The sequence below is a fragment of the Bos taurus genome, chromosome 29 (assembly GCF_002263795.3).
Source record: "Bos taurus isolate L1 Dominette 01449 registration number 42190680 breed Hereford chromosome 29, ARS-UCD2.0, whole genome shotgun sequence".
Lineage (NCBI taxonomy): Eukaryota > Metazoa > Chordata > Mammalia > Artiodactyla > Bovidae > Bos > Bos taurus.
In genome coordinates, this window is record NC_037356.1 from 6,375,387 (window position 1) to 6,389,890 (window position 14,504).

At 37.9% G+C, this 14,504-nt stretch overlaps 1 protein-coding gene across 1 annotated transcript in view; it reads right to left on the reverse strand.

The window, feature by feature from the left end:
* TYR (tyrosinase) overlaps positions 1 to 14,504 on the reverse strand; it is a 109,079-nt gene that overhangs the window by 48,977 nt on the left and 45,598 nt on the right. The window contains 1 exon segment of the mRNA NM_181001.3: positions 14,095 to 14,242. Within this exon segment, the coding sequence (NP_851344.1) occupies positions 14,095 to 14,242 (148 nt within the window).

The following is a 14,504-nucleotide window of genomic DNA, read 5'->3' on the forward strand; positions in this document are numbered from 1 at the left end:
TGAGATTCTAGAGGTTGGGTGTCCTTTCCTGCCTTCTCCAACTTTGCCACATTTACTTCCTGAGTCAGTGCCTGCTGCCTGCTCAGCAAAGATGAGCCCTACCCACATCAGAGGAGGGTTTAACATGAATGCATAAAGAAGGTGTGTTTTATATATATATATATATATATATATATATATATATATATAAAAGACATATGACATATAATATGACATTTTAGATGCATGGAATATCATCAAAATATATTACATGATATGCCACAGGGTATGTCCAAGTGATGTTTGAAGAATTTAGAGTCTACATTGGAAACCTTTGCAAAGTTAAGGATAAGTTATTCTATTTTGGGCAAAAACTAATGTGGTTGCAGACTTCTGTACTGTGTGTGTGTGTATGTGTGTGTGTGTGTGTGTGTGTGTGTGTGTAGTATGGGCTTCCCTAGTGACTCAGTGGTAAAGAATAACCGGCCATTGCAGGAGACACAGGTTCAATCCCTAGGTTTGAATCCCCTGGAAAAGGAAATGCAACCCACTCCAGTTCTGGCCTGGGGTCCCATGGACAGAGGGGCCTAGCGGGCTACAGTCCATGGAGTTGCAAAAGAGTTGGATACAACTTAGTGACTAAACAAAATGTGTAGTATACACACAATGGAATATTCAGTTCAGTTCAGTTCAGTTTAGTCGCTCAGTCATGTCCGACTCTTTGCGACCCCATGAATCGCAGCACGCCAGGGCTCCCTGTCCATCACTAACACCCGGAGTTCACTCAGACTCATGTCCATCGAGTCAGTGATGCCATCCAGCCATCTCATCCTCTGTCGTCCCCTTCTCCTCCTGCCCCCAATCCCTCCCAGCATCAAAGTCTTTTCCAATGAGTCAACTCTTTGCATGAGGTGGCCAAGGTACTGGAGTGTCAGCTTTAGCATCATTCCTTTCAAAGAACACCCAGGACTACTCAGCCATAAAAGAATGAGATAATGCCATTTGCAGCAACATGAATGGGCCGAGAGAGTCTCATACTAAATAAACTAAGACAGAGATAAATATATGATATAGCTTACATGTGGAATCTAAAAAAAAAGATACAAATTAATTTATTTACAAAATAGACTCACAGACATAAAAGATGAACTTATGATTATCAAAGGACAAAGAAGATGAGGAATAAATTAGGAGTTGGGTTTAAAATATATGTACTACCATATATAAAATAGATAAGAACCTATTGTATAGCACAAGGAACTCCACTCAACATCTTGTAATAACCATAATGAAGAAAAATGTAAAAATAACATATAAATATATTTTTTCATTTATATATATAAAACTAAATCACTTTGCTGTGCAACTGAAATTAACACAACATTGTAAATCAGTTATATTTCAATACAATTTTTAAAAAGAATCAGTTAAAACTGCAGGCTCAAGCTTCTGGGGACTCTAAACTGCAACCTTTATTCCAAATATTTGGTCTGGTTTTTGTTATGCTTAACATCTCCCATTCCTCACTGTCTAGCCTCCACTTGCCCCCTGCACCCTTCCCCGACCCTCACACTCCCCCTGTTGCCCCACACCCTGTCCAGTTTGAGGTTGCTAAATTTTTCACCATCTAATTCTGCTTAGTTGATTGGCCTCCTGCTGCAGTAACCACACTGCTTGACTAGGGCTCAAGATAACCACCTATTCTGTTAGCTCCTGTTCTTATGTTGGGGTAATATTAGATTCTCTCTCTATATAGACATATACTTCTTCTGTTCTCCAAACCCTTTATGAAGCAGTAAATAGTACAGGATGAGAACATGGGTTTATATCCTGACAGGTTACTTAAACTTCCTGTACTTTAGTCCGATCGTCCCTAAGATGGGGATAATAATGGCACTTAATTGGTAGGATTGCTGTAACTATTAAATGGGTCAGTCCATGGATGCCCTGAACATGTGGTGTGTAGCATGCACTCACATCCTAAATCCTAAAAGATGATGCTGTTAAAGTGCCGCACTCAATATGCCAGCAAATTAAACTGGAAAAGCTCAGCTTTCTTTTCAGTCCCTAAGAAAGGCAATGCCTAAGACTGTTTAAACTACCACACAATTGCAATTATCTCACATACTAGCAAAGTAATGCTCAAAATTCTCCAAGTCAGTCTTTAACAGCACATGAACTGTGAACTTTCAGATGTTCAAGCTGGATTTAAAAAAAGGCAGAGGAACCAGAGATCAAACTGCCAACATCTGTTGGATCATCGAAAAAGCAAGAGAGTGCCAGAAAAACATCTACTTCTACTTTATTGACTACACCAAAGCCTTTGACTGTGTGGATCAAAACAAACTGTGGAAAATTCTGAAAGAGATGGGAATACCAGACCACCTGACCTGCCTCCTGAGAAATCTGTATGCAAGTCAAGAGGCAATAGTTAGAACTGGACATGGAACAAAACACTGGTTCCAAATAGGAAAAGGAGTACATCAAGGCTGTATATTGTCACCCTGCTTATTTAACTTATATGCAGAGTACATCATGCAACATGTTGGACTGGATGAAGCACAAGCTGAAATCAAGATTTCCAGGAGAAATATCAATAACTTCAGATATGCAGATGATACCACCCTTATGGCAGAAAGCAAAGAAGAGCTAAAGAGCCTCTGGATGAAAGTGAAAGAGGTGAGTGAAAAAGTTGGCTTAAAACTCAACACTCAGAAAACTAAGATTATGGTATCTGGTCCCATCACTTCATGGCAAATAGATGGGGGAACAATGGAAACAGTGACAGACTTTATGTTTTGGGGCTCCAAAATCACTGCAGGTGGTGACTGCAGCCATGAAACTAAAAGATGCTTGCTCCTTAGAAGAAAAGCTATGACCAACCTAGATAACATATTAAAAAGCAAACACATTACTTTGCCAACAAAGGTCCATCTAGTCAAGGCTATGGCTTTGCCAGTAGTCATGTATGGATGTGAGAGTTGGACCATAAAGAAAGCTGAGTGCCGAAGAATTGATGCTTTTGAACTGCGGTTTTGGAGAAGACTCTTGAGAGTCCTTTGGACTGCAAGGAGATCCAACCAGTCAATCCCAAAGGAAATCAACACTGAATATTCCTTGGAAGGACTGATGCTGAAGCTGAAACTCCAATACTTTGGCCACCTGATGAGCAAAGACTCATTGGAAAAGACTCTGATGCTGGGAAAGATTGAAGGCGGGAGGAGAAGAGGACGACAGAAGATGAGATGGTTGGATGGCATCACTGACTCAATGGACACAAGTTTAAGCAAGCTCCGTAGTTGGTGATAGACAGGGAAGCCTGGTGTGCTGCAGTCCATGGGGTCTCAAAGAGTTGGACATGACTGAGCAACTGAAGAGAACTGAACTGAAGCACTCACATTAGGGCTTCCCTAGTGGCTCAAATGGTAAAGAGATAGCCTGCAATGGAGAAGACTCGAGTTAAGCTGTGGTTTCAGTATTTTATTTGGGTATTAACAATGACCTATTTCCTGAAGTTTCTGAGTTTTTTTTGGTTTGTTTCTCATGAATTGACATTTTTTACTACCAAACTTCACGTGTCAAAATCTTACTCATTCTTCATAAAGTTACCAGTCATATGAATTCCAAACAGTAGACTCTAACAACTATTCATGACTTTCTGCTCTGCGCTTGGCAGACTGCTTGGTCTTGCAGATCCAGGGGTTGAGGAGGACCATCCTGTGGCCTCTACTTCCTTGATGCTCTTCTCTTCACTCTCATATATTCCGGCCTATTAAGCCACTACCCCTGCAGAAGTTACATTTTCTTTTATGTTACTTTTCCATGTCTGGGTCAGTGGCATTAGGTGGGGAGGAATAATATTAGTGACTGCTGCATCCTGGTGGCCTAATATATAATATAGCACACAAAACAGAGAGAGGACTTATTGTTTGTTGAATTAACAGCTGAATGAATGCATGCATGCAGAGATGTGCATGTTTTTGTCCACTTGAGCCCTCCTAAGTAATGAGGTATTAAGGAAAAGGAAGTATTTCTAAAGCTCTCTCTGTTTCTCTGACAGTTATCCATAGAGTACCCTCAGGCATCAATGTTCATCTTCCTTCCGGAGGAATTTATGGGCATAAACATTCCAGATTCCATAGCTAAAAACATCAGCTTGGCTTGATGGGTGCTGTAGTCTTAGGTTGCATTAAAGTTTCAAATGTCTCTGTTTTTAGCATACTCAAAGTCTGATCTTCTTAGAGAAAAAGAATAAACAACATTCCAAACTATTTGCTTTTTTAAGAGAATCACTCTTCAATCCTTTCTTCTTTTGAAAAGTTTTTTTACAGATCTGAGAACAGAATGGAGTCCTTTGTCAGACCTTAATCTTTATAGCAGAGAAAAATAATTTACACTATAAATTGGACTTATCTATTTGCCAGTTACCTATTAATCATTAACTAAAAGCATGATTACAATGTCCTAAGAAACCCGCCTAAAGCCCTGTAATTGTCCTAATGCATTCTACTGTCATCTCATCAAAAGCACGTTATCCAGAGGACTGTAAAGTTGAGAAAGAACCAAGGAGTTTGAGATCAGTCCATTCTTTTGACAAAGAAGAATACTGAAGAACAAAGAGTTAAAGACTCTGAAGCTATAAACATTGAATATGAAAAATTATATAAAAGGTCATATATTAACTTCTGAATACCAAGAAACATACCAAATGACAATTAACAACTGCAGAAAATATTCATAAAGATAATGACAAAAAAGACCAACTAAGAAACTATGAGGATCCTGTACAATTCAATAATAAAGTGACAAGTTAACCTAATATAACATAGCAAAGAATGTAAATAGACACACATAGGAGACAGAAAATACAGATAAATATTTTTCCACTTGAGTCAAAAGATTATTAAGTTTGAGAATAGATAGTGTAAATGAGAGTACAGGTTGGCCAACACACTTTATTTGTGGAAATGTGTAAATAGGTAGCACAACCAGTTTTGAATGGCAATTTTAAAATATTGACAAATTTTAAATGTATTTAACCTCTCACCTTTCAATTCCAATATGAAAAATCTATTCTTTAGCTATGCTCACAAATGTCCAAAGTCATATATATATGATTTAATTTTTATAAATAAATATTATATTAAATAATATATGTATATTATTTTACCAAAAAAAGATAGAAAAAAGAAACAATCAAAATGCCTGTTAATAAGTGATTGTTGTTGTGTTTAGTCACTAAGTCATGTCTGACTCATTTGCAACCTCATGGGTTGTAGCCCATCAGGATTCTCTCTCCAGATTTTCCAGGAGTTCCCAGGCAAGAGTACTGGAGTGGGTTGCCATTTCCTTCTCCAGGGGATCTTCCTGACCCCGGGATTGAGTCTGATTACTAAAGAATGTTGCAACCAATACAATGAAATTCTATTTTTTTAAAATATTTTATTGAATCACTTAAACAGTGACTAGATTAACACTGCATGATAATAACATCTTTTAAAATTTTATTTATTTATTTTAATTGGAGGCTAATTACTTTACAATATTGTGGGTTTTGCCATACATTGACATGAATCAGCCATGACATCTTAATATTATAATGAAATTAGTGTTGACCTTGTGGAGTCCCTAGAATCTGTCTTAAAGTGCCATTGTGTTCCAGGATATGAAGGAGTTAATGAAGGATAAATTTTGGAAAGTGAATTTTATTTATAATACCTAAGTTTGAAAAATAAGTTATAAAATTTTTTAAAACTTTAAAATGGTCTCAATTTTGACTTGGTTTACTTACTGACAGACTTATTTACTTATTTATTTACTCACTGGCTTACTGCTTACAACCTTTGCCTACAATATAAAGATTAAAAAAACCTTTCTAGATAGCAGATATTTTGTGTCTAACTAGAAGAATTTTCTGAGACTTATGTAGCCTTTACTATAATCTTGATTGTTTAAGAGAGAAAAGCAAATGTTTCTTGTTCCTTACTTAGAATGAAGATTCTTTACAATCCTGTTACTGTCTTTTTAAAAGTTTTATTGACACTTTGATTAAAAATATAATGAAATATTATTTCTCAGCCATTCATAATCCTACTTACTCATGCCCACGTTTCCTCCTTCGATTTTTGCCTTGCTCAAATCAGATCCTCCATATAGAAAATGTGAAATAAATCTTGTAGAGTATCTTTTAAATTACCTTCATGATTTCTTAGAGGGTTCTCAGAAAATAACAGAGTTTTGTTGCTTCACCTTACAAGAAGAGAGATGCTAGAAATACTTAGGTTCATTTATTAGTTACGTTTGATGAGTTGCATGAGAAACATTCTCAAATAAGAAGCTACTCAGGCTGCTGCTACTGCTAAGTAGCTTCAGTCGTGTCCAACTCTGTGCGACCCCATAGATGGAAGCCCACCAGGCTCCTCTGTCCACAGGATTCTCTAGGCAAAAATACTGGAGTGGGTTGCTATTTCCTTCTCCAACTCAGGCTACCTAGGTTAAATTGGTATAAGTCAATGCCATTAACTTTTTTGAACTTCTGGGCTTTATGACAGTTTCCTAGAGATTCATCAATGCCTCACTGTCCACGTCACATTTCTGATTATGAGTCTTGATGGTGTATTGCTTGATATTAGGCAACAACAGTATATTGTGACCAGTCATAATTTCAGTTATTTAAAGTGCTAAGTTGGCTACAGCCATACTTACCTCTTTTTAAACACCTTTTTGAAAGAGAAGTTTTAGCCTTACAACAAAATTAAAGGAAGACAGAGATTTCCAGATACCTCTCCCTCCACCACACACACATAACCTCCCCCTCATCAACATCCCCCACCAGAGTGGTGCATTTACTATAACTGATGAACCTACAAAGTCATGCCACAGGCAAGCAAAGTCCATAGGTTACCTTAGGTTCACTCTTGGCCTCATATGTTCTATGGGTTTGGACAAACGTATAATGATGTAACCATCATTTTGCTATCATACAGCATTATGCTATCATACAAATTCTACTGCCCTACAAATCCTCTGTGTTCTACTTGTGTTCATTCCTGCTGCTCTTAACACTGACAACAACTGATCATTTCATAATCTCCACTGTATTGCTTTTTTTGAGAATGTTCTATAGTTGGAATCATACAATACATAGCCTTTTCAGGTTGGCTTCTTTTGCTTAGTAATATGCATTTAGGTTTCTTCATGTCTTTTCATGCCTTGATAGCTCATTTCTTTTTAGCACTGAATAATATATTATTGTCTGCATTTATTTATCCATTCACCTATTGAAAGACTTTCTGTTTGTATCCAAGTTTGGAAGTTGGAGGTTGCTATACACATGTATGTTCAGGATTTTAAGTGCACATAGGTTTTCAACTCCTTCGTGTAAATACCAAGAAGCATGTTTATTAGATCCTATGGTAAGAGTATTTTTAGTTTATGAGAAGCTACCAAACAGTCTTCCAAAGTGGCTTGCATAATTTTGCATTTCCACCAGCAATGACTGAGAGTTCTCACAGCTCCATGTCCTCACCAACATTTGGTATTGTCAGATGCTCCCAGTTCTTCTAAGTGTATAGTGGTATCTCTGTGTTATAATTTGCATTTCTCCAATAACATATAACATGGAACACTTTTTTATGTGTTTGTGCGCCATTGTATATCTTCTTTGGTGAAGCGTCTGCTAAGACTTTGACCCATTTTTTACTTGGGACCATTTTCTTATTGTTGAATTTTAAGAATTCTTTGTGCATTTTAGATAACTATTTTGACCATATGTGTGTTTTACAAATATTTTCCCCCAATATGTGGCTTAAAATGAAATTCTATGAAGCTTTTAAAAAGAAAGAGATAGATCTGTATGTACTGATGTAGAAATATACCTGATACAGATTATTAAATAGAGGGAAAAGTATAGAATCAAGACAACTTTGTGCATATCAGACAAATATTTTTCTTTATGGAAATACCAAAGGAAAATGGTTATGTGAAACTTCTCTTACTTTGTTTCTTTCTCTACTTTTTAAAATTTTCTAAACATTTAAAATTCATTTATTGTACTTAGATGGTAGTATAGACTTTAGGCAATTTTCCTCAATTTGCTTATTCCTTAGGTTGTATGTGTGATTTAATTTAAAATTAAAGAAAAACTAACATATTTTAATAGAATTTTAAAGGAAGTCCTTCAAAGAAATCAAGAACATGCAAGTTTCCCCAAATTTGACCTTAGCTTTCTCAATTTTCGCTCATGGAAAACTATTCTTTAGCCAGCCCGGCCAAATACCTCAGTTTGTTTTCGTCTATCTTACAATTTATCTATTTTGTTTCCTTAGTATGACATATACTTCCTTACCTTCCTGTCATGTCTGTAATTTCTCCTCATCTTTAAGAATCAATCTAAGCATAGTCTTCTTTAGAAAGCATTTAATTTTCAGGACAAAGTTAAGTTCTTCCTTCTCTGGATTCACATACCTCTTACATTTTTTTCATGGGCTTTCCGGGCAGTTCAGCCATAAAGAATTTGCTTGCATTGCAGGAGATGCAGGTGAAAGTGTTATATTACTATTTATTTTTGTCTCCTGTCTTTTTGAAGGATTATAAAGAAGGTTGAGAGCCAAAGAACTGAAGCTTTCAAACTGTGGTACTGGAGAATAGTCTTGAGAGTCTCTTGAACTGCAGGGAGATCAAACCAGTCAATCTTAAAAAAACCAACCCTGAGTATTCATTGAAAGGAATTATGCTGAAGCTGAAGCTCCAATATTTTGGCCACTTGATGCAAAGAGCCAACTCACTAGAAAAGATCTGATGATAGGAATGATTGAGGGCAGGAGGAGAAGGGGGCAACAGAGGATGAGATAGTTGGATAGCATCACTGACTCAATGGACATGAATTTGAGTAAACTCTGGGAGATAGTGAAGGACAAGAAAACCTGGCATGCTGCAGTCCATGGGGTTGCAAGGAGTTGGAACAACTTGGCTACTAAACACCACCAAAGCATCTGGAGGTCAGGCCTTTTTATTCATACCAATAGATAAAAAGGCACAGTTACTGGCATAGTATCTAGAATATAGTAAAAACTTAAAATGTTTGATGAATGAATGAATTTTTAATGAAAATGATTTATCCTCAATCTAAGAGTAGTCAAATCAAGTCAAGTCTAGTCAAGGCTTTTTCCAGTAGTCATATATGGATGTGAGCGTTGGACTACAAAGAAAGCTGAGTGCCGAAGAATTGATGCTTTTGAACTGTGGTGTTGGAGAAGACTTTTGAGAGTCCCTTGGACTGCAAGGAGACCCAACCAGTCCATCCTAAAGGAAATCAGTCCTGAATATTCATTGGAAAGACTGATATTGAAGATGAAACTCCAATACTATGGCCACATGATGCGAATAACTGACTCATTGGAAAAGACCCTGATGCTGGGCAAGATTGAAGGCAGGAGGAGAAGGGGACAACAGAGGATGAGATGGTTGGATGGCATCCCCGACTTGATGCACATGAATTTGAGGAAACTCCAGGAGTTGGTGATGGACAGGGAGGTCTGGCATGCTGCAGTCCATGGTGTCGCAGAGTCGGATACGAATGAGCAACTGAACTGAACTGAAGAGTAGTCAAAAGTAAAACTCATCTTTGGACTTTCCAAGAATTCTCCAATGTGGTTAAGAACATGGCTCTTTAGTAAGACTGCATTGTTTAACTCTCAGTTCTGCTCTCTTATTAGCTATATATCTTGGGACAATTACAGAACTTCTCCAACTCTCATTTTTAAAATATAAAGTAAGGATAATACTAGAACATTGCAGACTTGTTGTGGATTAAATGAAATAAAACTTGTAAAGAGTTTAGAATAGCGCCTACATGCGTGCATGCTCGGTCGGAAGTCATGTACAATTCTTCTGCAATTCCATGGACTGTAGCCCACCAGGCTCTTCTGTCCATGGAATTTTCCAGACAAGAATACCAGAGTGGGTTGCCATTTCCTCCTCCAGGGGATCTTCCTGATCCAGGAATCGAACCTGCGTCTCCCAAGTCTCATGCATAGGCAGGCAGATTCTTTTTGACTGAGCCACCTGGGAACAGTGTCTAGCACACAGTAAAAGCTAAATACATATTATCCTTTAGAATTATTGTATTAGATCCATTCTCCTACTTTTTTAGAAAAAAAAATATTAATTCATTATTTTTAAAATTTTTGGCTGAGCTGGATCTTTGTTGCTTCTTGTGGACTTTCTCTAGTTGCAGCAAGAAGGGATTATGCTCTCATTGCTGTGCATGGACTTCTCATTGCAGTGGAGCACAGGCTCTAGCATGCAAGGGTTTCAGAAGTTATAGCTCACGGGCTCACCAGTTGTGGCTCACCAGCTTAATTGCCCTGTGGCATGTGGGATCTTCTCTGTTCGGGGATGTATCAACTACATTGGCAGGTGGCTTCATAAACATTGAACCACTACAGAAGTCTCATTCTCTGATTTTCTTTTCTTTCTTTCTTTTTTTTTTTTTTAACTTAAAGTGATGGAAAGAATTGGAATTACTCTATGTCTTGAGAGTCGCTTGGACTGCAAGGAGATCCAGCCAGTCCATCCTAAAGGAAGTTAGTCCTGATTATTCATTGGAAGGACTGATATTGAAGCTGAAACTCCAATACTTTGGCCACCTGATCTGAAGAACTGACTCATTGGAAAAGACCCTGATGCTGGGAAAGATTGAAGGTGGAGGAGAAGGGGACGACAGAGGATGAGATGGTTGGATGGCATCACTGACTCAATGGACATGAGTTTGAGTAAGATGCGGGAGTTGATGATGGACAGAGAGGCCTGGTGTGCTGCAGTCCATGGGGTCACAAAGAGTCGGACATGACTGAGCAACTGAACGGAACTGATGTCTTTACTTGCCCAACAATGGTACGTTTTGGTGGTAAGCTAATTTGTTACTGGAATCTTCTCACTTTCTCTAAACATGCGCTTTGAGACATATTTTCCTAGTTTTGGATCCTACGTTTCCATTTTCTTCTTCAGTTCATGTTTCTGGCTTGTGCCTGGTTTCAATGAGGTAAGAGTTATTCTCCCGATCCTGAGTATCCTTTTTGTCTTGTAGGCCTGCCACTCTTCAGGGTTCCATTCATGTTTCATCCTTTTTATGTAGTTTTCCAAGAATGGCTGTAATGATCACATGAATTATAATATACTACAGTTGTTTACTTGTTTGTATTTCCCAGTAGACTAAGCTTTGTTAAGCCAGTGATCTTATCTCATTATTCTGTTTAGCCAATGCCAAGAACAAGGTCTAATGGTCTAGAAACATGCTAAATCTTGAAGCAAGTTTATAGCTTTGGATGATTTGTGCTTTACCAGACTTGCAAAAAACATTTTTTAGCTAAAATGACTTCTCTATAATTTCCTTTGTAGCTATGATGAAAGTAACTTGCTAAGATTTTTTTCAATTATTTATTTATTTTATACAAATTTATTACAGATCTTCTAATTACAAAGTAGACAAAATGTTGTGGGGAAAAACAAAACAACAGATATAATTCCAGGCATGGGTCCTGCCATAGTGGCTCAGAGATTAGTGGTAGAGACAAAGCACAATCAATAAGAAAAGCACACAATCAATAAGAATGATATAAATGATGTGTTCAAAATAAGAAGTAGAGAAAGTGATGTGAGTTAACAGATAGGAGCAGGATTATGCTGGCCATTATTTTAACCACCAGCTCTCTGAGTGAAAGCCTTGATTTGTAGCATTTGCCAGCTTCCTGATGTAAATACTCCTACCAACACTGGTTTCTAGCTATGCTTGAGATCACCGAATGCAAAGTTGTGAAAATATGTACATAATTCAACCTTGCTAGTGATTTGCGGCTAGCTCCAACATGCCTTTGGATGGGAGAAATGGTTTTAGACAGTCATGGTCTGGTCATTCATTATGGAAGAGCCAGAAATTGAAAATAGTCTTGAAGATTGCATAGAAAATAGTTTAGTCATGGAAAAGACATTCCAGATTTGGAAACTGGTAAAAGCAATGCATAACAGCAGTAATGAGTGTGGGACATTCAGGCAAAGGTATCCAGCACACAGTAGGCATTCAACAAATATGTTTGTGAATAATTGAACAGTAGTAAATAGACCATCTGATTGGAAAGTGCAACTTGTATGCCGAGAACTAAGAGGACGGCTCAGATGTTGCAGCAATCCACAGGTCTCTATGTTTCTTCGTAAAGATGCTTTTCAGAGGAGATGATTGGATGACATCACTGTTTCAATGGACATGAGTTTGAGCAAATTGTAGGAGATGGGGAAGGACAGGGAAGCCTGGCATGTTGCAGTCCATGGGGTCACAAAGAGTTGGACACAACTGAGAAGCCATAAGATAGGATTAACAAATAATTCTAAGAAAGAAGAAAATTTTAGTTTTCATAGGTGGGAGAGGCTTCTAAATGTTGTATATCTTCCTAATAGCTTTACCTCCCTTAAACATGCCTCTAAACGTTGAATTAAATTATAGCATTTTCTATAAATATAGATCAAGGAGGGCTACATAAAGATCAATCATTTTCTCTCACCTGGCTTATAAATATGGAATTCGGTGGTTGGCAGGAGTCAAGAAATGTTTTTTTTGTAAATGACCAGAAACTAGATCTTTTCTACTTTGTGGGCCATATAGTCTTGTTTCAACTCTGCCATTTTAGCACGAAAACAGCCATAGACAATATGTAGATGAATGATTGTGGTTGTGTTCCAATTACATCTTATTTATGAATAAGGTAAGGGACAGATATGGCCTAAAAGCCATAGTTTGCATGTTTCTTGCCTGGGGCATCAAGAGATCTAGGAAATTTAGGTTTCTTTAAAGTTCACAGGATGGCACCAAAGATCAAAAAAATGCCAAAAATTCACAAAGATAATATGACATAAAAATGACTCAGTAATCAGGATGAGATGGTGAGAGGCATCATTGACTCAATGGACATGAGTTTGAGCAAACTCCCAGAGACAGTGAAGGACAAGGAAGCCTGGCATGCTGCAGTCCATCGGGTTGCAAAGAGTCATACAAGACTGAGTGACTGAACAACAACAGCAAACAGAGTTTAATCTGTTCTGGTAGGATATTATTCCCAACACTCTTCCTTCTGCCTTGATGTCTAGGTTTGGTGGTTTTGATGTTATTTGCTATCATAATTTTGGTACTTATATACTTTCTTGAAAATTGATCTCTGAATAAAACTTGATATGGGATATTACTTAATTCTATTATAATATTAAAGTTGCCAAGAAAACAATAAAATCTGCTTAATAATCTTCCACTTACTTATTTGATACTATATCCATGTTCTTGGGAACATGAGTGAGGTGGAGATGGTAACAACTTCTTCAACCATTCATCCATTGATAGACCCTTATGTTGTGTCCACATGCTGGTCATTGTAAATAATGCTGCTATGAAGGTAGGAGTGCTTTTTTCGAGTTAAGTGTTTTGTTTTCTTTGGATACGTTCCCAGAATTGGGACTGCTGGATCATATGGCGGTTGTATTTTTAATTTTTTGAGGATCCTCCATAGCATTTTCCATAATGGCTATATCAATTTACAAATTTCACCAACACTGCACAAGGATTCCCCTTTCTCCACATCCAGGCCAGTGTCTATCTCTCGTTTTTTTGTTGATGGCCATTCTAACAAGCAAGAAGTACTGTTTCATTTTGGTTTTAATTTGCATTTCTCTAATGACTAGTGATGAAGGCAATGGCAAGCCACTCCAGTACTCTTGCCTAGAAAATCCCATGGATGGAGGAGCCTGGTGGGCTACAGTCCATGGGGTCACCACGAGTCGGTCTCGACTGAGCGACTTCACTTTCACTTTTCACTTTCATGCAGTGGAGAAGGAAATGGCAACCCACTCCAGTGTTCTTGCCTGGAGAATCCCAGGGATGGCAGAGCCTGGTGGACTGCTGTCTATGGGGTCGCACAGCGTCGGACACGACTGAAGCGACTTAGCAGCAGCAGCAGCAATGACTAGTGATGCTGAGCATCCTTTTATGGACCTGTTGGCTTTTTGTACATCTTCTTGACATCCACTACATTTAAAACCAATAAGCACGTAATTTATGTAGTGCCAACCAACCTGTCAACAAACGCGTGATGAAGAAGGAAGATGGGATCATTGGCAGATCCTGGTACCTGAGACATCGTTCCGTTCATGTAGATGTGCAAGGCATTGTGCATACTGCTTTGAGAGGCATCTGCTATCCCAGTAACTGGATCAGCAAATCCTGTTGGCAAAAAGAAAATTGGAGGGGGGGGGAAAGTAGTTTGTTTTAATGATTGAAAATCTAAGTGAGTTTCTCATTTGGTTTACAACTGCACTTGAAAAATAATTGCCTGATTCAAAACAATAAAGTCAATCATAAAATGCATTCTGTATTGGGATTGTTCATATTCTAGATACCCAGTGAGCATTTAGTAAATCTTTGTAGAGTTGAATGGTATTAATCTGGTCACAATGGACTGATTAGCCAGATGGAATTGGCTAAG